Genomic DNA, 27,393 nt, shown 5'->3' on the forward strand with positions numbered 1-27,393 from the left:
CATGTTAAGGTGTTATCCTTTTTTATTCTTTATTTATAAGACCTTACTCTATTCAACCAGAGGCATCCATTGTCTGGGAAAGCATCACTACTCTTATGCCCAAAATGCAAAGAGAATAAGTCAATGTTAAATTTTTAACTCTTAAAATATATTCTTCATTCATTCATCCATTCCACAAATACTTAGTTTTCTAACTTTGAGTCAGGTAGCTTTCTGTTCCAGATGTGGCAATGAACAAAGTAGATCTTGAAGCAGGTAAGATCTCAATCTCTCTCCCTCTCCTCTGTCTCCCTTTCCCTTGTTGTGCAGGGGTGTGGGTGTGTGGGTGTGTGTGGGTGTAAAATAAAGCCAAGTTCTACTGAGGAAAAAGTGTGTTCTACATTCTCCTTCCACATGGAGAGTCAATCCTTCATGATTTTAGACCATAAAGTTTTATAAGTCCTTGTGTAGAAAGGAAGGCATATATGCAAAAAGAAAGCTTTCACCAGTCAAGAAAAAGAGAAAGTTTTGCACTACTAAGAAAAGGTGACAGGAGGAAAAGGACAAGCAGTCAGACTGGAATGTCCTAGAATCTTAAGTTGAGGGTAGAGTGGTGGTTGGTGAAGGAAATCCCAGTGTAGGCACGCTCATTCTTCTCAGGAGGGTGAAGAAAATGACGAACCTCTTAGAAAATCTGTCTTCAACACGGCATGACTTTTGTCTAGGAAGTAATTATGCCCAGCGACCACCTCTACCCAGTAAGATCTGAGGACTCTTGTGGTAGAGCACCCAGAGCTGGGGAGATCACCTTCCCAGTCCTGCACACTACAAATTCAGAGAAAACAACTGAGAGCATCCTGGGGGTTGAGAAAGGCGTGGTAAGAGAGCCAGGGCACTAGACTAAACATGAGGTTAGGTCAGGGCTAAAACAGAAAAGAAAAACCTTGAAATTAGAAGCTATGGTAACAGGTGGGCTCCAGAAAGATTCCCAAAATGACAGGTGAGATGATCCACAATATCAAAAGCTTGTTATCCTACTTTCAGTGGGCTTCCCCTGTACCTAGAACCCGTCTTAGGGAGGGAGACAAAAAGAGGAGAGAAAAAGTACTATTGGAGAGTTGAATCCATACAGCATGATCACTGGGGAAGAGGAATGGCATTGTTCTCACAAGGGAGGGCTGGAAACCCTAGCCAGCAAAGTCTGGATGCTCGTTTTCATTAACTTTTTTTCACTTACAATTTTTCTTTCTAATTCAGCAAAATGGTGTCAAAAATCTGTCAAAAATCTCAGTCATCACACTTGATTCAAAAATCTAGAAGTCCTCATTGATTTTTTTTATCTTTTTTTTCATTCCTACAGCCAATCCATCCCCAAGTCCTATCAACTCTTCTACTTAAATGTAATAAAAAGCTGCCCATCTCTCTCCTCCATCCCATTACCGTCTATGGCCCAAGATTATAAAATAATCTCCTACCTAGTATCCTTGCTAACACTTTTGCTCCTGCAATTCATTCTTCATAAAGTGCTCAAGGTGCTTGAGATTCTCTAATAATTCCCATTAGAGTTGAAATAAAAACCGAATCCTTATGATGGCTTAGTTGGCTTCCTACCCTTCAGTATAACCCTCCTCTGTCTCTCTACCCCTAGCAACACCGACCTCCTCTATGGCCTTCAGAATGACAAGTGCGTGTCCCACAGAGCCTATGCAGTTGATGTTGCCATCCTCCTGCCAAGCTCCCTGTTATCCTTCAGATCACAACTCAACACCCCTTCTTCAAAGAGGATGGCCAAAGCATTCCATCAAATGTAGCCCTCTTTCCTCATGATTTCCCTTCATTTACATATAGGCATAATCCACTTATCTCTATATTTTAAACTCCTTAAGGGCAGGGTCTTACATGTGTCTTGTTCGCAGGCACCTAGGTCCTCTCAACAGCATTGAATGTAGGAATGAAAAGATGAATTGGGGAAGGAATGAGTAGAGTAATAAAGGGGAATGGTTACCTTCTCAGTGCTTCTCTTCCCACTCACATCCCTCCTGTCACTTCCAATTTCGCCAAAGAGTAAGCACAATGACAAGGGGTCAGGCAAGGAAGAACACAGGAAGGGGCGCCCTAAGGGGCAGTGTGCAAAGGGTTGAAAGAGGGCTGATGGGGAGCAAATCTTTCTTTAGGAAAAGGAAGAGTAGCCTTCTCACTAAATGCTGGACCTTCCAAGTCAGAAATATTAAAGCAGGAAATGCCTGTGTTCTACATTGTGTAAATCGCATTTTCCGAGTTGAACTATTTAACAAACACTAGGAAATACGGTGGATTACAGAACTCGTGAATCATTACAGAGGATTTATATTAGATCAAAGTGAGGATTTTTATCTACTGAGTTTTCATGAAGCAATACAACCATATTGTTAAGTGATGAGAAACTATAGGATTTTGTCTCTTTCGCAATTGACACATAAACAGGCACTGAGGGTAAAGGTGGTCTGAAAAAATAAATACACTGCTTATATCTCAATGGAACACTGATTTAGATAACCGATTTCTGAAAAGACATCTTTTAGTTAAATTTGCTTTAAATTTTTCTACTTACGGAAACTTAAAAAGACAGAGGCAAAGAGAATAAATGAGTAAAACTCTGAAGGCCTTTAATATGACACACTCATATTCACATAAGTTGACTAGTCCTTGACTCTGAGGAGCAAAATATTTAGTGTGATTATTCCTAATATATCATTTTTTGTTTTGGTTACAAAAAACCGTATTATTTGACTATGCTTAGACCTCTACATAATATGGGAAAAAGTTGTTTCTTAATAAAAGCATAGGAACTAGCCTATTAATAATCAGATTTCTAATGTAGTATCACAATCTGAAATTCAGAAACTGCATTCCTGTTACGTTACAGATAAGTACTTGTTCTCAGAACTATTTCCAAAAAAGAAAAAAATTCTTACCAGACATAAACTGTGTAATAGAGGATAATTCCATTTGGCTCCAGGGGTGGTTGCCATGACAACTTCACCATGACACCAGACAACTGTTTCACAGAGAAATCTTGTGGGGGAGAATCAGGAGCTGAAAATTTAGGGTATAGGATAATGCATTTTATTAAACATACATGAGAAAAGGTTAAAATAGAAATGCACAAAATTTTATTATGAACTTTCTGGTAAATGAATCAGGTACAGTGCCTTGCTCCATGGGCTTGGGAGACTGTTTACTTTCAAAATGAGATGATAAAAGATTTTGCATGGTGGTGTTAGAACATCTGTTTCTGTGATTCAATGGAAAAAAATATTTCATGAGAAAAAAAGAACAAGGGGCATGTCTCTATGATTCACCTACTGCTCAAGTGCATCTTGATAAATTATCATCCACTAATAAAAATAAAACTATTGGGGTGAATAAATACACAATAAAAGAGCTCTCCAAACAAATAAAAAGAGATGGGAAAAAGATCACGCTACCAAGAGTGGGAAAGTGATAAGCATAACCCTGGGAGAGCAATTAAAATGACTGACCTCACAAATGAAAACTACATTCTTTAATTTCAGATGTGTCATTAAACTGCAAAATAACATCAAAATCTGTTCACCGAACCTTCAAAATTGAATGGTTTACAAAGGAAATGCCAATATAGCATATAAAAAAGCACAAAGACATTTCAGGGTGTACTTTTAATTGTGCTATAACAGTGTAAGGCTGCACATATTTCAGCCAGTCAGCCCTGAAGAAGAATGAAAAAAATTACCATAAACTCAACAGCAAGTTTATATTTCCACTTAGATAAAACATTTAGAATGACATTTCTCAGCTGCTGCATAGTAATGTCTTAGAATATTAATACACAATTTTTTCATGTAAGATGTAAATTACTAAAATTTCAATCATTATTTTAGTGATATGTGGAAAGTGAACTCATAGCTCATACAAAGTCTGAGATTTTGCTCAGATCTTTCAACAATGTTAATTTATAGGTCAGTATATGTGCGGATCACTTTTTTCAATAATTTGGAGAAAATGCTGCCTGAATTATTGCATTTTCTTTCTGACTTTTGAAATAATCTCAACTAAAGCACATTTGTACACATATGTGTGTTTTCATTACTTTGGTAATGACAACTTTTCAAAAAGAAAAGTTTATCGAACTGAGAAAAGCTTTATGAGATGAGTTCTACCAAATAATGATGACAGCTGTATTTATATTTTCAGTTGGTATTTTCACTGGCACTACAATAAAAATGCTATCAAATATTATCACAAGAATCCATGTATCATTTGGAGAGGTCTGTTTCCCAAGATATGAACTACCCTTAACTGAAAATAACTGAAAACTTTTTCATTTGTCAAAACAAAAACCTACAATATTTTTTCTGAATATTGCAAAATTAATTTGGAAAAAAAATTTTCTTTCTTTTTTTTTTTTGTCTTTTTTTTTTTTTTTTTTTTTTTTTTTTGTCTTTTTGCTGTTTCTTGGACCACTCCCGTGGCATATGGAGGTTCCCAGGCTAGGGGTTGAATCAGCCAGCCTACGCCAGAGCACAGCAATGAGGGATTGGAGCCACGTCTGCGACCTACACCACAGCTCACAGCAATGCCAGATCCTTAACCCACTTGAGCAAGGCCAGGGATCAAACCCGCAAACTCATGGTTCCTAGTCAGATTCATTAACCACTGGGCCACGACGGGAACACCTGGAAAAAAATATTTTAATCAAAACTATCACAGATATGGAACATTATATGTTGTAACTTAGCATTTCTCTTCTATTATATACTTTAAGGTATTTATGTGGAATATCAGACAGTTCTTGATGTTTTATATTTAATCTTCAGTATATCCTTGGATATTTCCTTTTTATGTAAAACTTTTAATTGCTAAATAAATACAGTTAACATGGCTTTTTATTTGTTATTAAGTATAGTTGCTTTACAATGTTTCTTCAATTTCTGCGTGCAGCAAATGGACCCAATGACACACAGTTCCCTGTGCTGTACAGTAGGGCCCCACTGCCCATCCATTCCAAATATAACAGTTTATATCCAAAAGCCCTGACCTGGCTGTCCATACCACTCCCTCCCCCATCCCTACCCCCATGAACCACAAGTCTGCTCTCCTTGGCCATGATCTATTCCTGTTTTTAGATAGGATCATCTGTGCCATATTTTAGATTCTACAAATAAGTGATCTCATATGGTATTCGTTTTATTCTTTCTGGCTTCCTTCACTTAGTATGAGAATCTCTACTTCCATCCATGTTGCTGGAAATGGCATTTGTTTATATATATATTTTTTTAATTTCCCAATACATTATTTTTTTTCTACTGTACAGGATGGTGACCCAGTTACACATACATGTATACACTGTTTTTTCTCACATTATCATGCTCCATCATAAGAGACTAGATATAGTTCCCAGTGCTACGCAGCAGGATCTCATTGCTAATCCATTCCAATGGCAACAGTCTGCATCTATTAACCCCAAGATCCCCATCCATCCCACTCCCTCCTCCTCCCCCTTGGCAACCACAAGTCTATCGTCCAAGTCCACGAGTTTCTTTTCTTTGGAAAGGTTCATTTGTGCTATATGTTAGATTCCAGGTATAAGTATATCACATGGTATTTGTCTCTTTCTGACTGACTTCACTCAAGATGAGAGTCTCTAGTTCCATTCATGTTATTGTAAATGGCATTATTTTGTTCTTTTTTATGGCCAAGTAGTATTCCATTGTGTATATATACCACATCTTCGTAATCCAGTCATCTGTCGATGGACATCTGGGTTGATTCCATGTCTTGGCTATTGTGAATAGTGCTGCAATGAATATGCGGGTGCGTGTGTCTTTTTTAAGGAAAGTTTTGTAAAATATTCCATTGTATATATGTACCACAACTTCTTAATCCATTCATCTGTCAATGGACCTTTAGGTTGGTCCATGTTTTGGCTACTGTGAATAGTGCTGCAATGAACAGAGGGGTGCATGTATTTTTTCAATGAAATTTTTTTCTGGATATACGCCCAGGAGTGGGATTGCTGGATCATATGGCAGCTCTATATTTAGTTTTCTGAGGTACCTCCATACTGTTCTCCATAGTGATTGTACCAATTTACATTCCCATCAGCAGTAAAGGAGGGTACCCTTTTCTCCACACCAGCATTTGTTATTTGTTGACTTGTTAATGATGGCCATTCTGACCAGTGTGAGGTGCTATCTCATTGTAGTTTTGATTTGCATTTTTCTAATAATTAGTGAACTTGAGCATTCTTTCATGTGCCTATCGGCCATCCATATGTCTTTGGAGAATTGTCTATTTAAGTATTCTGCCCATTTTTCAATTGAGTTTTGTTGTTGTTGTTGTTGAGTTGTATGAGTTGTTTGTATGTATTGGAAATTAGGCCCTTGTCTGTTGCATCATTTGCAAAGTTTTCTCTCCCATTCTGTGGGTTGTCTTTTGTTTTTTTGTGTTTTTTTTGTTTTGTTTTGTTTTGTTTTTAATGGTTTCTTTTGCTGTGCAAAAGCTTTTGAGTTTAATTAAATCTGCTGTTTTACTTGCGTCTTTATTGTCTTTATTCTAGGAGGTGGATCAAACAAGATTTTGCTTTGATTTATGTTAAACAGTGTTCTGCCTATGTTTTCCACCAGGAGTTTTATAGTATCTGAATGTATATTTAAGTCTTTCATCCATTTTGAGTTTATTTTTGTGTATGGTGTTAGATAGTGTTCTATTTTCAATCTGTTACATGCAGCTTTCCAGTTTTCTCAGTACCATTTATTGAAGTGACTTTCTTCCACTTTATGTTCTTTCCTACTGTGTCATAGATTAATTGACCATAAATGCTTGGGTTTATTTCTGGGATTTCGTACCTGTTTTCACTGATCTATATTTGTTTTTTGTGCCAGTGCCATATTGTTTTGATAACTGTAGCTTTGTAGTATTATCTGAAGTCAGGAAGCTTGATCCCTCAATTTTCATTTTCAATATTTCTTTGGTTATTCAGTCTCTTGTGTTTCCAAACAAATTTTAAAATAGTCTGTTCTAGTTCTATGAAGAATGTCCTTGGTAATTTGATAAGGATTGCAGTTAATCTGTATATTGCCTTGGGTAGTATAGTCATTTTGACAATATTGATTCTTCCAATCCAAGAGCATGTATATCTTTCCATCTGTTCATGTCATCATTGATTTCTTTCATCAATGTCTTATAGTTTTCAGAGTATAGGTCTTTTGTTTCTTTAGGTAGGTTTATTCCTAGTTATTTTATTCTTTTTGATGTGATGGTAAATGGGATGGTTTCTGTGATTTCTTTTCCTGCTCTTTCATTGTTAGTATATAGAAATGCAATTGATTTCTGTGTATTAATTTTGTAGCATGTAACTTGGCCAAATTCATTGACAAGTACTAACAATTTTATGGTGCTGTCTTTAGGATTTTCTAGGAACAGCACCATGTCATCTGCAAACAATGATAGTTTTATTTCTTCTTTTTCTAATTTGGATTCCTTTTATTTCTTTTTCTTCTCTGATTATCATTGCTAGTAGGACTTCCAAAACTATGTTGAATAACAGTGGTGAAAGTGGACATCTTTGTCTTATTCCTGATCTTAGTAGAAATATTTTCAATTTTTCACCATTGAGAAGGATATGTGTGTTTTTTCTTTTTTTCCTTTTTTTTTTTTTTGTCTTTTCTAGGGCCACACCTGCAGCATATGGAGGTTCCCAGGCTAAGGGTCTAATTGGAGCTGTAGCCACTAGCCTACAGGATCCAGAGCCACAGCAACACAGGATCCAAGCTGCAACTGCAACCTACACCACAGCTCACAGCAATGCTGGATCCTTAACCCACTGAGCAAGGCCAGCGATCAAACCTGCAACCTCATGGTTCCTAGTCAGATTTGTTAACCACTGAGCCATGATGGGAACACCATTTTTCATTTATGGTTTTTTTTTTTATGTTGACATAGGTTCCCTCTATGTCCACTCTCTAGAGAGTTCTTATCAGAAATGGGTGTGGAATTTTGTCAAAAGCCTTTTCTACACCTACTGAGATGATCATACGGTTTTTATTTTTCAGTTTGTTGATGTGGTGTATCACATTGATTGATTTGCAGATATTGAAGAATCCTCGAATCCTGGGGATAAATCCCACTTGATCATGCTGTAAGATCCTTTTAATCTACATTTGGATTTGGTTAGCTAGTTTTTCGTTGAGGATTTTTGCATCTATGTTCATCAGTGATGTTGTTCTGTAATTTTCTTTTTTGGTGGTATCCTTGTCTGGTTTTGCTATCATGGTGATGGTGACCTCATAGAATGAGCTAAGGAGTATTCCTTCCTCTGCTATTTTTTGAAAGAGTTTCAGAAGAATAGGTGTTAGGTTTTTCTGAATGTTTGAAATAATTCACCTGTGTAGCCTTCAGGTTCTGGATTTTTGTTTTTTGGAAGATTTTTAATAACATTTTCAATTTTGGTACTTGTATTTGTCTGTTAAAATTCTCACTTTCCTCCTGGTTCAGTCTTGGTAGAATCTGTCCATTTCTTCCGTGTTGTCCATTTTACTGGCATATAGTTGCTAATAGTAGTCTCTTGTATTTGAGACTATATATGGTCCTTTGTATTCTGTGGAGTCAGTTGTAATTTCTCCTTTTTCATTTCTAATTTTATTGATTTGAGCCTTCTCACTTTTTTTCTTGATCAGTCTCACTAAGGGTTTATCAATTTTGTTGATTTTTTCAAAGAACCAACTTTTGGTTTCTTTGATCTTCTCTATTGTTTTCTTTGTCTCTATTTCATTTATTTCTGCTCTGATCTTTATGATTTATTTCCTTCTGCTAATTTTGGGTTTTTTCTATTCTTCTCCTAGTTGTTTCAAATGTAAGGTTAGGTTGTGAGATTTTTCTTCTTTTCTGTATTACTATAAACTTCCCTCTCAGAAATGCTTTTGCTGTGTACCAGAGGTTTTGGGTTTTTGTATCTTTGTTGCCATTTTTCTTTCAGTATCTTTTGATTTCCTCTTTGATTTCTTCACTGATCCATTGGTTGTTTGTTAGCATATTGTTTACCTTCTAGGAGTTTGGGTTTTTTTCTGGTTTTTTCCTTATAATTTATTTCTAGTCTTGTAGCATTGTGGTCAGAGAAAAATGCATGGGATGATTTCAACTTTTTAAAATTTACCAAAGCTTGATCTGCGACCCAAGATGTGATCAATCCTAAAGAATGTTCCACAAGCACTTGAGAAGAATGTTATCTTCTGCTGCTTTGGGATGGAAGGTTCTATAATTATCAGTATCTGGTCTAGGGTGTCACCTAAGGCTTAGTTTCCTTGTTGATTCTCTGTCTGGATGATCTGTCTCTTGATGGAAGTGGGGTGTTAAAGTCCCCCACTATTATTGTGTTGTTGTTGATTTCTCCTTCTACGGCTATCAGCAGTTGCCTTATATATTGAAGTGCTCCTATGTTAGGTGCATATATATTTACAATTGCTACATCTTCTTCTTTGATTGATCCTTTGATCATTATGTAGTGTCCTTCTTTGTTTCCTATGATTTTCTTTGTTTTAAAGTCTATTTTGAACACGCCTTTTTAAATAGAACACCACACAGGGAAATTTACTCAATAGTTTATAATAACTACATAGGAAAAAAGAATAGTATGTGTGTGTGTGTGTAACTGATTCACTTCTCTGTACACCTGGAACTAATACAACAGTGTAAGTCAACTATACTTCAATAAAATTTATAAATTAACAAACACTGCACATCTACTATAGCATGCTAAGTTTAAATCATTTTAACATTTGCTAAAATAAAATTTGTATGAATTTTTAAAAATGAAATTGGAAAAATTAGAATAAACACAGTATCTTTTGCAACCTATCCAATCGTCATGACAGAGCACATGAGGACATATGAAAAGGGACATTATAAGGCCCTTCCTCCTGCTGCCTGGCATGAGCTTTCCATTTATCTTCCTTCAGGTCACAACTGAGATATAACTTCTTCAGCTGAAGTTTTCTGGAGGCCTCAGAGGACTACAGTTCCCCTTTTGTCCTGGTGAATACTTATTACAGTAATTAGATTTATAAAAAGTATGTGTCCTACACATTTGTCAAATTTAGATCTCTTCTTTTTACCTTTAGGCTCCATGAAGGCAAAGACTTCCTAATACCTAATAAAGCAAAGTTTCTTAGGCCTTTATTCATTCTAGATTTGCTGTATTTTATATAAGGGGGTCTTGTGCTTAACCCTGTTTCTTAACAATTAGATCCATGCCTGGGCCACCCAGGTAATTTGGATGCATAGTATAATCTGAAACTACTGATTGAGTGGTAACAAAAGAAATTCACATGCTCAAAATATACGTTCATTACTGGTCTAATTTCCTTCAGATAAGACGTCCAATTCTTACCACAGGAACAATTTCATTAGATTAGAAATAAAAAAGTGGGTACTATGTCTAGAAGGGTGTTGCTAAAACAATTATACGTCTTTCTTAGACATAATCTAAGATAGAAAGGAAAGTTACTCTTCTTCCACAGCCTTTAACCATTGTCCATTGGGAACATTTATTTATCTGGTTAATTTTCACTGTGAGAGCAAGAAGAAGCTAACTACAGAAAATGAAGATTTGGACAGATAAATTTTGATGAAGAAACAAGCATAGAAAGTAGAGGCAATAACTAAGGAAGGGCTAACCCATGAGAAGGCTTAGGAGTGGGGCAATCAGTTCTACGTTTCTAGAACCTGGGGTAGGACCTAAGTTCTACCAGCTCCTGACCCTGGCAGCACACCTATCAGGATGCCCTGGTGAAGTAACTTAGCAGAGAGGAAAATAGAGAGGGACCTGAAATGGGGAAAGAGGACTCCAAAGACGGTTTTTCTTGTGGTAATAAAGTAAAAAAGTAGAGTAAGAAAAACACAAAGAAAAGCCTTCCTTCTTCTGGAAGTACATAATATACATTTTGTCCTAGTGAATTACTAGAACATCCCTAGGATTCGCGTACTGTGAAGATGGGAAAACTTGAAAGAGAGGGTGAAAAAAGATATCCTACAAGCACATGATACATCCAAAGCCCTCATGGAAACGGGGCTTTCTTTTACAGAAAAAAAAAATAACATTCTTAAAATATACGATGTATAAAACCTAAAATGCAAATCCAAAGCCCAAATATATCCCTCAAAAGTAATTTTCTTAGGATGACATACACCTATTACTGGGTAAGGTGGCATTGTAAGTGGTCTCAGTAGTAAAATTGATTTTTTTTTCAAATTAGAATGTTCCATTAAAACATCAAATAACGAAATACTACCAAAAAAAAGAAAAGAGAAATGAAATAGAGAATTCATATAAAAAAAAAAAAAAAAAAAAATAAAATAATCAATATCAGACAAATGAACATTCTCAGAAAAAAATCAATCATGACGGAAGAGATTGTTGCTGATAGGAATATCAGCTTGGCTATCGTCACAACGTAGATGATTACAAAATCCCTGAATAGAGAAACTATGTCTAGATACTCATGTGCAACAGAAAAATGGAAAAACTGTAATGAATTATAAGTAAAAATGATCTGTACATAAAAAAAAAAAAAAAAAAAAAAAAAAAAAATATCATCTTGGCAAATATGTAGGAAAACAGCCTGAACTCATTAGCAAGCTAATCCTAATTAACAATAAAAAATGTTGCAGTTTGACATAATAAAATCTACTACAAAACTTATGTAAATGTCTATTCTCATGAATGTTAAAGTTGAAAGACACAGTCGTAACATACGTTGATTGATGTTCACACTATTCAAACCAAAATTTTAGCTGTGAAAATTCTCATGCAAAAAAAATTACTGGTTTTCGGAGTTCCCGCCATGGTGCAGCGGAAACAAATCCGACTAGCATCCATGAGGACATGGGTTTGACCCCTGGCCTTGCTCAGTGGGTTAAGGATCCAGCATTGTTGTGAGCTGTGGTGTAGGTGGCAGACTCAGCTCGGATCTGGTGTTGCTGTGGCTGTGGTATAGGCGGCAGCTGCAGTTCCAATTCAACCCCCAGCCTGGGAACTTCCATATGCTGTGGATGCAGCCCTAGAATGACAAAAAGACAAAATATATATATATAATTGGTTTTTCACAGAGCATAGTTGACTTCAGGATTTTTTTAAAAGTATTTAATACCTGATTTTACTGAACATAAATCTGACTTTTCAAGCTCCTCTTACACTGTGACAGTGGAATCGCTGTATAATGCTCTTGCAGCATGTAAGTTCTACCCAAGGCTAGGAGAATTCTTATATCATACATTCAGTCTATAGACGTATATTTTTAAAAAACGATGGATTCGAAATATATCACTTATTCGCAGCTATATTTACCATCTTCCTCAGTTAGCACACTTATAGGTAAACTCCGAACTCCTTCACCACTGAGTGTGCTAGCAGACACCTCTATCATGTATTGGGTATACTTCTTCAGTCCTAAAGAGGAATAAAGTTGATAAGACTTACAAAATATTCTTTAATTTTATGCAAGAAGCAAACTATGCATGTCTCTTAACAATCCTCCAAAAGTAAAAAGTAAATGAAAATGTAGTTCTTGGAAGAGAAAATCCTACTATGAACACAAAGTGTTACAGAAAAATGTGGGAAAAAAATGACTTATTCTTTCATGTGACCTGCAATAAGCTGCTAGCTTATTTAACCAAAAAGCTGGAACTGTCATACTCCATATAAAACTAATCACAGTTACTATTTATGACATAACAACAAGCTAATATTTCATAATCACTCTGTCAATGTAAACGTAAATATCCAAAGTTATATACTTTTTACCTTTAATGCTCTGGGTCAAAGAGCTTGTATTTATAGTTCTTTCCTCATTTCCATCACTTTTCTTGAGATAAATTGTATATTTTTGAATAATTCCATTGGGACTATTTGGGGGAAGAAATGATAGCTCAATCTCTCCAGAGGAAATATTTCTGTAAGTAATATTTTCTGGTGCACTATCAGGCGCTGAAAAAAACAAAAATATACGTGCATTAAATAATTCTGCCCCAGTAATGTATTCAGCTGAAGTTTTCACCCCAGTGGACTAGGATATGTATATATGAACATTCAGCAGGGTGTGATTATAACAACAACCTAAATGCAATAAAATGTATGTAAATTATAGCATTTATCACTATATAAGAAAATTTCATCTCAAAGAAAATTCATGCAACTCCATCAAATGTTTATAGGATGATATTTTTTATTAAAATACTTGGACTATATTAAATTGTCTTACATTGCAGAACATGTAGGTACAGTGGTTCCTTGGTATCTGCAGGGAACTGGTTCCAGGATCCCCACCCCCCACCCCTCCGTGGATGCCAAAATCAGGCAATGCCCAAGTCCCTTATATGAAATGGCATAGTATTTGCATATAACATACGGACATCCTCTTGTACACCTTATCTCTAGATTACTTATGACCCTAACACAGTGTAAATGCTATGTAAATAGTGTCTACCAGCAAGCAGCAAGCACATTAAAGTTTTGCTTTTTGAAATTTTGTGCAATTTTTTTGAATATTTTCAATCCACGATTGACTGATTCTGTGGATCTGTTAGCCATGCAGACACAAAGGGCTAACTGTATAAGAAAGAGGACTGAAAACCACTAAAAAATTGATTCTGTCTTTCATTAATAATATATAACTGGTTAATAGGTTAATTTTTATACACAGCAAGGTCTATGACAAGGCAAGAATCTTCTCCTAGATATGAGGCTGCATATAATGACCTGGCAATAAAACAGAGTCTTGAGGATACAGGATATCAATAACTAAAACACTAGCTTTCTGTATCTACTGATGTTCTTATTACAGGGAATGTGACGGCACTAAAAGGTTCCCTCAATGTATTCTAATACTAATACTACATGTGGGAATCCAATGCTGGCAAAATTTTGGAACAAACATAGAAAAATCAAAGTAAAAACAGGAATCCTGTGATGGAAGCTGGTACCAGAGCCAGCTCTGCCTTGGAGGGTACTGCTCAATTCTAGTGACTTTGACTTTCTGTATTAACAGTTGTGTGGAATACCAGAAAAATAAGATAAAACCTTGGGCCACTAGAAGTATAAAGGATACCCCTGCATAAAGAGTTGGAACTCCAAAAGAATGCAGTTTTAACCAGGGTCATGATATGGGTCAGCTCCAGAGGCCCCTTGGCTTCTTTTGCAGAGTGCCAAGAAGGAGTGCTAACTCCTAGGCTTGTGCAATGTACTGCAGTCACTGTTAGGCAACAGGAAGGAGAAGAGAACCCTCCCTGCAAAAGAGGACTGAAAAGTAACTGTTCTCTTCTTGCCATTCCTCTTGATGAAGAGTGGACAGAAGGAAAAGTGATACATTTTTGGAACTGCAAGATTAAATCCATGGTACCCATATAGCCTGAAAAGAATCTCTACTTCTGAACATAAGTTAAAATGAATCTGTAATACTGAGCTGCCAGCTGTAGTTCTTAGTTAGCAGAAGCAAACACACATTCTCCCTAAAGAAACTCAACTTCAACTAAGGCCACATAAAGTACCCATAGATAAAGTTTTAAGAAATATGAACTCACTGATAAAAATCACAAAATACACAAACAAATCAGGCACCAATAATTAAAGCCTTGCAGCAAAGGAAAAGGAAAAATACACACACACACACACACACACACACACACAAAGCAAACTTTAAAAGACTTTAGATATTGAAATTTTCAAAGAATGTATAGGTTTACATATTATAGTATACATATTATTTTTATGTTTATATACAATATATAATAAAAATTATATGTGATATAATTTAGTTCAAGAAATTGAACATTCTAAAATATGAACAAAAAATTCTTTAGAGAAAAATAAATAAAACTGATTGTAATATAAATAACCAAGCAGGCTTGAAAGACAACCAAAAAGGACTTCTACAATAGAAGAAAAAAACCTTAAATTAAAATACTCTCGGTTTATAAAAAAGTAGGTTAGGTAGAAATAGTGAAAATTTTAGTGGAAAAGATGATAGTTGGATAAATTATCAAAAAGTAGCTCACAGAAAGAAAATGCAGAAAGTATAAAATGGCAGTTTGGAACATAAAAGATATGCTGAGAGGGTCCAAGATAATAGAGAAAATGAAGCCTAAATATTTGAAGGGGTAATGACTGAGACTGATCCAAAGTGGTGAAATATATCAAGCTTCAGAACAAGGAATGAAAAAATCTCAAACAATTAAAAAAAATCACCTATAGACACATCATTGTGAAAGTACAGAATAGCAAAGAAGAGAAGATCTTAGAAGCACCAGGAAGAAAACAGTTCATCCTGCAGAGAAGAGTGACATCAACTGAGAAACCACTGGAATTCTATACCCTCCAAAAGTAACAAGAGCAAACTAAGGACATTCAAACTATCAACAACAGAGAGAAAGTCATCAGCACAACCTCAACAGATGAACCTGTCAACAATGCGCTTTTAGAAAAAAACTATTTGTTGGAGATGAAAGACCACAGCTAGAAAGATAGTAGTTTGAAATTGCCTTCATAGAACAGTAACAATAATGGCTGATTCAGGGGCTCAATAATATAAGCTAAACATGTACGTATTATTGTCATTATAGAGTCCTGCTACAAGGTCTTTCCTTTCAAAAGAGAGAATCAACCTTTTTATTGGTATTCTAAATACAAAGGATATAAAAAATGCTGCCCATTAATTTAGTAGAGAAAATTCAGATGCTTTAAAAAGATGGAAACAGTGGTCCCTCTGCCCCACTGTTATCTGTTACAGAGTGTACTGTGTCTATGGCAGACTTAACAGAAAGACATGGCATAAGAATGCAGATATTTCTAACACTTTGGGAAGAATTGTAATTCAATACATCGCTTGACATAGCAATATAATTCTGCTATTCCTCAACACTCAAAATCTTCTCTAATGTCTTTCTAAGCTGCGCCTCAACAGCTACTCTGAATACTTTCTTAACGTGGCTCTGAGTGAAATCTGGACTTACTTGAGAACAGGGCAACTTAGCCCTCTTGGGGTTTTTCTCTCGTCATCCCTACAGCCATAGGGCCTGGAAGTCAAGCAGCTACCTTTATGCTTTTCTTTGCCATACCCACTTTTCTTCTCTCTCCTTTCTGAGAACATCTAGGTGCCACCTCTCCTTAAGATAATCCTCTAGCGGCACTCTGCCACTTCACGCATCTTAAAAATTTTATCACCTGGATGACTGCCTTCCTTCCTACACTCTTAGAGGTGCCAGCATTGATGGAAATGATCGGGACTCTGTATTCCTTCACCTCTGCAATGCCAGTAATTTCCCTTCCACCTTACCTTAACCACTAGCTTTCATGGCCACACCTGAGGCCTTGTCATTACCAGCACGGCCAGTATTACTTCTCTGCGGCAACACCTCTATCTTTCCAGCTCACTGACCCTTGTACTGCCAATTCAACGAGTCTTTGATCCTCATCAAATATCACCGTCCATAACCTCCCTTTGCCCTCATCTCCCTCCTTACTCAGGTCAGAACTCACAGTTTATCACTAAAGTCACTCCCTGGTAATCTCCATCAACTCCATTTTCTATCTTACTTTTCTGGGAAAATTCCAACTTCAGTTAAAAACTGAGTAAAAAAATCTGCAGTGTAACAGCTGAAAATGTCTGCATGAAATGCCACTCCATTCTGACTAGCCTCGCTTTAGTTTATAACCTCAAATCTCAAATCAATCTTTCTCATTGCTTGGCAGTCTGTACCTATTTTAGATGATTCAGTTTTCTTTTCTGTTATGTCTGTTTTCACCATCTTCTCTCTCCACAAATATCCAATGTCCCCTCCCCCTTCTTATTCAAAGCTGGTAAACTTGCTTCTTATTCCCCTGAGACAATAAAAACACACAAGAGGACTTATCTTCCTACCACCTTTCTTCAACTACCTTCTCCCCCTACTCCTTCCTAAAACTTGGGCCTCTACTTCTGCACTAGATTTCATTCTACCTACCCAGTCAGATTTTAGACTTGAGGTTCTTTCCTTGACGTTGTATTTTTAATTTTTTCTCTCTTCACTAAATTATATCTATCATTGTACACATTGTGTGCAGGTGAACACACACCCACTCTCGCCCCATTCTGTCCTCCACTTTATACCAACAGTCCTCGAAATCTGCCTTTACTCATTTGCTTCACCTTCTTGCCTATCATGCGTAGTCCCACTTCAGGGAGGCCCTTTCTGCGTTATTAAACATGAAACCTACCGTCAAGGAGTCATCAATGACCTCCATCCAGCCAAACCTCTAATCAATTGTGCATCTTACTTGACTGTCAGCAGCAAATTGCTTCTACTTTAAAGTATTTGTTAACTTGTCTTCTAAGACATGATCTTCTCCTGACTTTCCTCCTACTTCACCAGCCACTCCTGCTTAGACCTTGACTGGCTCCTCTCTGACGTCCCAAAGCGTACATGCCACAGTACCCAAGGACAGTTGTATGCTCCTTTGCATTCTGTCTATACTCACTCTGACTCGACTTTACCCCATCCCCTGACTTTGAATACCAGATATATGATGCCTCTAAATTGCATATCCAACCCTGAATCTTTTCCCTGAGTTTTAAACTTACATGCCCAACTGCCTTCATGACAGACACTTGGATATTGCAAACATGTTTAAAACATGAATTCTTGAGTTTTCTTTAAACTGATCTCTTCTATAGACTTCTTCAACTCAGTAAATGGCACATCATCCATCAATATACTCAGACCAAAAACTTAATTAATCTTGATTTTCCCTCTTTATTCCCAAATCCAACATATTCAATAGCAATCTTCTAAAATTACAAATCATATCATGTTTCTGTCTTATAAGTCTCCAATAGCCTCACATTAAAATTAAACACCAAGCTTCTTAGTATGGCACCCAAGAATCTGCATGGTCCCCTCTGCCTGTCTCGCTCCCTCTTCAAGGGCTAATTCTACCCCCATAGCCCATACTGCTCAAACGACAGAAATGCTCAGCTCTTCCCCAAACACACAAAGTGCCTTCCCACCTCAGGAACTTGGTAACTGCTACTCTTCCTTTTGGAACACTTTGCTTCTTTATCCCCATCTAATTAGCTCTCACACATTATTAATATCTCCAGGCAAAAATAACCTCCTCCAAGAGGCCTTTTCTCAGTCTTCTATTTAAAACAGTCTGCGCACTATTGTGCCACACTCTCTTCTTTCCCTGATACTTTTTACTTCAAGTAACTTACTAGTACCCCAAACCATACATATTATTTACTTGTTGGTTTATTTTCTGTGATCCTTGTAGATTGTTAAGTTCCAGAAAGATAGACATTTTGTCTGATTTACTTCTGTCACTGAAGTGCCTAGTTCAGTGGTAGCCTGGTAGCACGTGATGTGGAAGCCACAAAAATCTGTTCAGTGAATGAAAACTATGTTCAAAATGATACACATTTTGAAAAAGAAGAAATTCACAGCTAAGGAAAATAAGATTATACTGACTAGCTCTTTAATGGCAAGGAAAAAAGGAATAAATAATGCCATGCTTGAATTTTATGTCAGTAGAATTTCTAATTTTGAAAAACTTTCATCGGGATTTGCCAAGTTGTACCTCTGGAGTTACCTGCCTACCACTCGTAGTCAGAATATAAATATGCACCCCTGACCCCAGGCTGATATCCTTTCCATTTTTGTTCATTTATCCTTAGGAGATAACCAGTGGTGGAGGAATAAAGTAAGGCAGAATTAATGGCTTGGTGATTTTGGACAGCAGTGCTGCCCTTAAAGTTTTACGAAAGAGCTTGTTGTTTCCAATCGCAGAAGAATCATGTAAAATAGACTACTAATGAATAAAAAGTAATTGTCATATCAGTTGAAGTAAGCTGGCCCTATTAGAAACTAAAAGTAAAAAATAATTTACTTCATGATGATCCTGAAATACAAAGTGGGAAGTTACCTTGAGTATGCCAAAAGATTATTCTTTGGCCTACATAGTTTTCATGTTACGTCAAGAAAGTAAGACATGCCATTTATTAATATGAATAAATTTATACAGTCCTACACCAAATTTTGACCCTCATCTAAGCTGCTAGCCATTAGTGGTTTTTGCCTCAAATCAGACTTATTCAAGGCATTTGGTTAATGGCTTGATGTAAAAAAAGATGTATCTTAAAAGGGAAAGAAAAAAATATATGTATCTCATCTAAGGGTAATTTGCATGGGAACTTAAAGTTCTTTGCATAATTATTGTGCCCCAGGCATAAGAAAATACAAATTCATTCAAGAAAGTTTGTCCCCTGCACATTCTATGCTTAAAACACACAAACACACAAAACACACATAACACGCATAAACACACAAAACACTCAATTCACACACACACACAGGCACACACAAACGTGAGATCAATCTCATATTGATCTTTCCTGCTTTAACATAAGAGTATTTTAATTCCAAGCATTAGACAACTCTAATTCCCCAATCCAGACAAAACATCTAAACGAATCCTTGACTCCTACTTGTAATTAGCATCATTAACATATTTCTGAGTGAGCATGAAACTAACAATTTTGCATGAAACAATATTCAAAGGGGGATCTTGTTTTTTTATAATAAGAGCAGAGGCCGTTTTTATCGTATTTAATATGAATATTGAGCCCTGGGAACAGACTGTTGCTCTTGAGCACGTCTTGCTTCAAATGATACCTTGAGACCCTTCTTAAAATTCTAGCTTCCCTTTTTGCCAAAAGAACTAAAACTGGGGGCTCCATGAGAGCAAACATGATCTTAGAAAATCGCTAACACAGGTCCCATTGCCTGCCATGTCTATCCAGATGGGGCATGTCCAGATCTTAAGAATACGTTAACATAGCACAGGAGAGCTAGAAGTTAGGCATATGGACAGTGAATCCTATGCTCTACCGTTAGGCCTCTTGTGCTTCCAAGGAGTTTAATGTCAAAATGACCCAATTATGTCCACCCAGATGGGTGGACTGGTGAGCCTTGGAATAAGATCGTTTTCTAAGATATCTTCCAAAACTAAAACTCTCCTTTTAAGTTAGATTTCAGGTAAATTCTTACCTTCACTTGGGCTCACTATGCCTGCCTTAGAATTAAGATAATGACATGACAATTTTATTCTTCAAAACTGAGTAAAAGATTGCATGCATATAAAAATTAGCAAGCAAAAAAGACGGTTTATGGATAATCATTAAATTAGGTGTTCTTGATGCTGCGACCACTACACAGTAAAATGCTGCATAAGCGTCCATGAACGCGGTGACTATTTAACATCATAACAGGACCCTGCAAATCCTTGCTTGCTTTCTTCTTAGCTTGCCTAGCCCAACTGTAAACTATGACTGCAACAATGAACACAAAGATCCTAGATACCTATTTTTTAATTTACCAGCTTTATGGATGGAAATGGGCTTTACAGTCAGATGGACTTGGGTTCCAAGTTTAGCGTCACCATTTACCAGCTGGGTGACCTTAAGCAATTAAAATCCCTGTGATTGATATTAACTACAGGAGAGTGGAAAATCATGTTCTTTTACAAAGCTCATATAGCCCGGTAAGGGTTGGTACATTGTAAATTAGGCAGGCATAGTGAGCCTCAGGGAATGTAATATTTGTAAATATTTGTTGAAACTGCTTTATTGTTGAATATGTGTTGAAAGGATGAATCTAGCAGATCTCAGTTCTTCATTTGGAATGAAGAAAATAATACCTTATTGCTTATTCTAGGATTAAGAAGGTAATTTTTGTGCAGGCCAATAGAAGAGCTCACACACTTGTTGTCAGTACTTAAAATGTGCTAGTTTCTTTCTTTAACACAATGTAAAATAAAACTAGGTAGGTTTTTTTCCTCAAAAATACTTGTTTTAAGTACAAAATTTATAAAAGCAATGAAGTATGCAAATGCATATAACATCAATTAAATTGCACTATAATGGGATAATTTATGACGATAAAAAGTGCTATTTTATTACTTATTCCTGGAATGACAGCTATTGTCTTCCTCTGTGGTCACTTCTATGTCATGTCATTATATTAATTTCTGTGACCAGTCTCAAGAGGATACTTTTGCCCAAAGGTAAACTGCTTTACTAGATTCCTAATTCCTGAAAGTCAAGGACACATATAGTAATTGGCTAAACCATAAGAAATTGCTGATATTTAGCCAATTACGATATCTATAAATAGCAACTCCACATGGTTCAACCAGTAGCTAATCAATAAATAGTTATTTTTTTAAATGTAGGGATAAAACAGTAACTTTACATTTAGTTTTTGATTCTAGGCATGCTCTATAGAATTGGCCTAAAAGTGATGCTCCAATATATGATTATAAGCGTAATATAAACAATGCGCAAAGATGATCAAGCAAATGTGCTAGTCGCTCTTGCATCAGTGAAACACAAGTAATCCTTTGCTTGCATTATTTCTCTTATACAGGATACATTCACAGGCCACCCAACAACCTCTCTAATGCCCATTCCACCTGACTCCTTAAGATTCAGGTCAAAGGCTACCTCCTCTAAAAGGCTGCCCCAGGCAGGCCCTTTCTGTGCTCAGACTCTGCATCTCTGCCTATATACATATCTTCAGGGATGTATATATTGTGTGTGTATACACACATGTATGTATATATATGTATAGAATTTACATATACACATATAAGCTATATAAATCTACATACATCCATCTATTGATATATTTCTACGTAATCTGCACATACATATGCACATCTATGCATATATATGTATGAATTAGATACATCTGTATCTAGAGATGTATCTGCATGCAGAGAAAATATAATAGAGTGTATATAGTATAGGAAACTATGCTTATGAGTGTGTATCTCTTTTTTACCTAATTTGAAAGCAAGCAGTTATTCAACCTCAAATTTGTAGGTACACTGAAAGCACCTTTGATTTCTCAAGGTACTTCATGGGAAAAAAATAACCGATTTTTATTTTAGAATTCCCTCATATGAAGTGGGACTTTAAAAATTTACAGAGCAAGTCAGCCACGTTTACTTCATTCTTATGTATCAAACAAGCAAAAGCTTACCCGTCTCAGAAGTGCTAACGGAGAGTAAAGAAGACAACTGACTGCCATGTCCAAATCTGGTGTACGATCTTACTGAAATGTTATAGCGGGTGTAAGGTTTCAAGCCTCCTAAAGTTATGTTCGTTGTTGAGGTGTTCTTCGTAACTAAGGTATCTGTATTCTTACAGAGTACTTCATAAGCAACAATAATCCCATTGGGTTTCTCAGGTGGTGACCACTTCAAACTTATCTCACGAGCCGAAACATCAATAACTTCAACATCTCGAGGTGATGATTCTGGTTCTGGGGGAAGACAACAAAGTTTTGAAAACATGGATTTATCTCATGCTTATTGCTTCAGACACTAAAGGCAGCAAGGTCGATGGCAGTAAACACACACCACCACTTGCTTCTTTTATTAAATCGGCATGTGGCATGCTTACCATCCTCGGGAGTTCTCACAAAGATGTCATTCGCTTCCGACAGAGAACTTTCTCCAACATTGGTTGAGGCAGCCACTCTCATTTTATATTTTGTGTATTTCTTTAACCCTGTAAGGACAACAGGTAATTTTTTTTAAGTCCTTAAAATAACATTCTTGGAGTCGTGCCATTTAACATAGGCCTAGGGAAAACAGCTGATTTGGCAGACGGGTTCTCTAAAAGTCAGCCTCCTTATCATCTCAATCTCTCAACCTTCTTTGGAATGAGAGAATTTCCATGTCTATGATGTTTTAGTTCTTCCCCAAAATATTAAGGCAATATTCTGAGGCTGAAAAAATAATTTTTGGCACACTGCAAGGAATATAGTTGATTTGGCACAAATACCCCATCGGCTCAGTTACTTCAGCTGATTGACAAAGTCAATCAAGCCTTCAGTACTGAGTTATTTTGAGAAGCCAGGCATAAAATTCCCTGGGTTAAATATATTCCTAGGATACCTGTGATCTGATGACTTTATTTCTTTGCAGATAAAGATCATTAAAGAAAAACACATCTAGCCAAGTTATTGCTGCAAGTATTTTTCAAACTACCCATGGGAGCAAAGCACAACAAAATCTGCAATGATGCAACAAGGGTCCTAGAGTGTTTAAGGCATAGAGAGGTGCATATTTTCCATCAGAGTAAGAATGTTAAAACTTTATTCTACCTGTTATGAGAAAGCTGTTATCTACAGTAGTCATCTGGAATGCTCTGTTTGTATCCAGTTCCATTGCATAAATTGTATAATGAGTTATTTTTCCATTGGGATATTCTGGAGGATCCCAAAATAACAAAATAGATGAAGAGCTAATATTTTTATAGTTTATAACTTGAATGGAGCTTGGCACTTGAGAAGAAGAATGAAGAATTAATATGAATGAAAATATTACAACATACAAGAGCAGTATTTACAGGTACTTATTTCAAAGGAAGGCATTCTTACCTTGCTCACGTGTCCTCACGCTGAGAGCCGTTGGTGGTCCTTCTCCCATGATGGTGAAAGCAGATACACTAATCATGTGCTCAGTGAAAGGTACCAGTCTCCTGATAACGTAAGACAGCTGTTCAGCAGCAATGTCAGCGATATACTGACTCCTCGTAGTTCCTATTTGAAATTAGTTTTTCAGAGAATGAAAGAGGTGTTTGGGCCTCACGATCAAGACCGCTTTTGCTCACACAGTGAAATTTTAAACCCAATTTCCCATTATTCATTAACCCTCCATGTAAGCCTTTATATGAAAGGCAGATATAAAATAATAAATACATTGGATAAACCCGACAATATTTCTAAACATTCTGTGCTCAAAATGTAGTTTTACTAGTTGTCATACACTATCCCAGAACATGAGATTCGTGTTTTGGAAAAATATAACTATCTTAAAAAGACAGGCTAGGAATCTTTTTTTCTGAAAAGACACTGGGCAATAATATCAAAGTGAAATATTCTGGGTCAATCCCATGTTACAATATGAAAATCACAGAAATAAGTGTTTTTTGGAAGAAAAATTCACCATACATTTGCTACACCCGTTAACAATTTAAAACAAGCATGCTTATATAACTGCCATATAAATATGTCTGGACAAGGATTTTTTTTTTAATGTTTAATGTTTTGTTTTGTTTTTTGCTTATTTAGAACTTGCACATCCAACAATGTTAATTAGCACTTAAGCCAAAGTATTTGAGGAAATATCTGATCAGAAGTCATAGGTGTCTTAATTTTTAGTGTTGCCCCAGGCTTCTCTGCTCAGGAAAAATAGATCAGTAAATAAAATAAATATATATTGAGTGCAATGTGATAATTTTGACTAATAAAAAAATAACACTTGTAATTTGGAATGGAACAAATACCAAATCAGAGAAAAGCAACAAGCAAAAAATTTTTCTCACTCAGCATTTTAGAAAAACCAGAGAGACAATTTAGATCTATGTCTTCTAACCAAGTAGTTTTAATTTGCTATATATGACATTCTCCTTTTAGAAATAATAAGATCCATTGACCCTAAAGAGCAAGTGCACACACTAATGATATCACCACGTCATCGGGGTCACCTACACCTGTTTATCACCCCATGCACTAGAGTTGTAACTTTCTGACCTATTTACCTTCCGTGACATCTGAAAACCTATTAGTCAAAAGCTGCAGAGAGTGTGAGGCCTGTAAATGATTTGAAGATATGTTAATCCCTTCCCATCACACCTGCTTTGGCAACTGTAATAACTGATTGTCTATGCAGCTTGGCTAGAGACTCTAGGGTGCTACTTTCTCTCGGAGGAAGGTCAGATGGGTTAGGAGGGGCCAGCTCCTGCCTGTGTGGCATTTCCATTTGCTGCACGAGGTTATCTGAGAGTTAAAGAAGAAAAAAATCTGACTCCAGCCCATGGACCATTAATAATTGGGTTGAACTCCCAGCTAAGGTTCATATCTGCGCTTGCTAGTACCGATGGTTTACACTTCATAGAACAACAACAAAAAAAATGGACTTACCAACTATTGAAGGCTGGTCTTCCGCTCCGCTCCTTGCAGGAAAGTTATGAGGATGAATATTATATATAACAGAAGCAAGCGAGTACAGGTCGGAAGACATCTCCGCGGAGCCCTCAAATAATCCTGTCATTGACTCTACTATGTTCACAGTTTCTGGAGCCATGGGGTGGTTGATATACTGTAAATGAAAATAGATATTTGCAAAGACCACTTGCACTTGTGACAGATACACTTAATAATGACTTAAGTACCAATTTCAAAAACTAATCATTTTGGAATCACACTTGTTTTAAAAGATAACATTATTTCCAAAACAACTGGTCTCCTTTACAGTCCAAGATTTCATTCTGAAGCTACTAAAATCTTGCCTCATTGTAATACACTGTGATCATTTCTGTATCTTAAAAGACCAACACTGTACTGTGGGAAGAAGCAGATATTTGTTTCTGACTTGAGTTAGTTTCTTCATAGTAAAATTAGACAGCTTCATGCAAAGGTTTAACTAGATAAGTGTTCTAGGCATTATGCTTTATTAAAACTTATTTTGCTTTGCCATCTATAAATCCTCATTTGTATACCAGGTTGAGGAGCCTGTGTGCCTACTGAACACATATCAATAATAATAGTTTAATCTATAATGAAGGAAAGTTACAGACATGAACAAAATTACATGACAATGGTTTTCAAGCAGAGTTCATGGCAGACCTATCCAAGGAATATTTTAGGTAACTATGATTGCCCCTAGATGCCATCATTTATTTCACATGTGTTAAGTTCACCAAAGTGCCAAATACTGAAGTGAAAACAAAATATCAGGAGTGCATTACAGATATATACAGTAGAGTTTTATGTTGGGGCAACAAGGACTTTCTCCCTTCTCTCCCACATTGCATAATGGATTGAAACACAGTAGCATTTGAATATAGCACAGGTTTGACAATACCAAAACAATATTAGTAATTGTGTCATTTTTGGTAATGAATTACTGAATGAATTAAAATGTCCATGTTTTTAGAAATCTGTACTTAGTCAAACATGTAAGAGCAGAAATATATGAAGTCTGGAATTAAAAATGCCCACATCAACAGCAACAACGAGAGCTGGGGCAAGAATAGCACCATTTGATAATGACTGAATCCAGGTAATGGGTTAATAGGGCCATATTATACTTTTTTCCCTCCATTTATATCACTTCAAAAATAATCAAAATGAAATAGTTTTGAAAAAAAAGGAAATGTTTTAAGAACTACCATCTTTTTTGTCAATGCCAAGTTCAACTTAAAAACTCACCTCCAACCCCCCCTCCCTTAAAGAAAATTATTCTTTCTCAATTCTATGTTCTTATACCCTTGGAATTTGTAATTAATTCATAATTAGGTTGTATTTATTTATAAAACTTGGTACAGCTGTGTTTTAATTATTTTACATGTTTTGAGGTTGTATTCAATCCTAGACCCAAAAACAGGTTTTAATTTCTTATTAACATAAAGAATTTATTGTTTTTAAAAAACAATAAATGCTCAGGAAAAATCTTGAGAAGGCAAGAAATTTTAAGGCATTTTACCTATTTAACTAGTTACAATGACACATTATTTAAATATTAATTTTTCCGAGAAATACAAGAATGTAGAAAAGATCCAAGGAAACCTCCAGTTCTTGAAGTGGTATTAATAAAATGGAATTATATGTCTTGCTACATATTTAGCTAGAAAAGTATTGTGATAAAAAATAGGGAGATACATGTAAGATTTACTCTAAAAATATTATGATCAAGCACTCTGGATAAGGATCCCTACATGGGACAAATGAAAGACCTTCTGTCTTCCAAGACTCACTCAGCATTGCCTCCACAGGGAAATCAGAGAAGGCATGAATCACAAACGCATTATTCAGAGATGCTCTGGTATTCCAGTCAATAGTTTATGCCTGGACCACACAGCTGTTTCCACTATTAATCAGCCCTCCTTTGAGAATCTACTGTGTACAAAGCAGTAGAGGTACAACAGGGTAGTACAAAGAATGTCCCCTGAACCACTATTTTGCATTAAATCTCTCAATATTTTGTATGTATGTCAGATAAATTACTGAGGGTTAACCATGGTATCTCATCAATTAACTAAGTTAAGCACATCTGTTGACCAACTGCTGTTTCAGCCTAAGAGTTGACCTGAGTAATTTTAACTATATTAATTTCCCCCAAATTCCTCCAAACACATTGGAAAGACTCTCCTTAACTGCGAATGGTTTGAGCCTTGGTTTTGTAAAATCCCAGAATGTGACTAATTATCACTCAGTGTGCCATGCTGTGAGTATTTCCTATACTTTGCATCTTGTTAAAAAGGCACTCGGTATTACATTTTTTGAAGGATGAAAAAGTAA

At 36.2% G+C, this 27,393-nt stretch overlaps 1 protein-coding gene across 8 annotated transcripts in view; it reads right to left on the minus strand.

Moving 5' to 3' along the window:
• Positions 1-27,393, minus strand: part of PTPRQ (protein tyrosine phosphatase, receptor type Q) — a 294,121-nt gene that overhangs the window by 179,491 nt on the left and 87,237 nt on the right. For all 8 annotated transcript variants that reach the window (XR_002344354.1, XR_002344353.1, XM_021093069.1 and 5 more), the window contains 8 exons: positions 25,015-25,192; positions 23,470-23,631; positions 23,194-23,373; positions 22,488-22,595; positions 22,066-22,347; positions 12,797-12,979; positions 12,341-12,442; positions 2,934-3,054 (listed from right to left, as the gene is read on the minus strand). Coding sequence is in view for 6 of the 8 variants with exons in the window: in XM_021093069.1 (XP_020948728.1) it covers positions 2,934-3,054; positions 12,341-12,442; positions 12,797-12,979; positions 22,066-22,347; positions 22,488-22,595; positions 23,194-23,373; positions 23,470-23,631; positions 25,015-25,192 (1,316 nt within the window). In the remaining 2 variants the exon portion in view is untranslated. The remainder of the gene's footprint in view (positions 1-2,933; positions 3,055-12,340; positions 12,443-12,796; positions 12,980-22,065; positions 22,348-22,487; positions 22,596-23,193; positions 23,374-23,469; positions 23,632-25,014; positions 25,193-27,393) is intronic.

Source organism: Sus scrofa, chromosome 5 (genome assembly GCF_000003025.6).
Source record: "Sus scrofa isolate TJ Tabasco breed Duroc chromosome 5, Sscrofa11.1, whole genome shotgun sequence".
In the NCBI taxonomy this organism is placed as follows: domain Eukaryota; kingdom Metazoa; phylum Chordata; class Mammalia; order Artiodactyla; family Suidae; genus Sus; species Sus scrofa.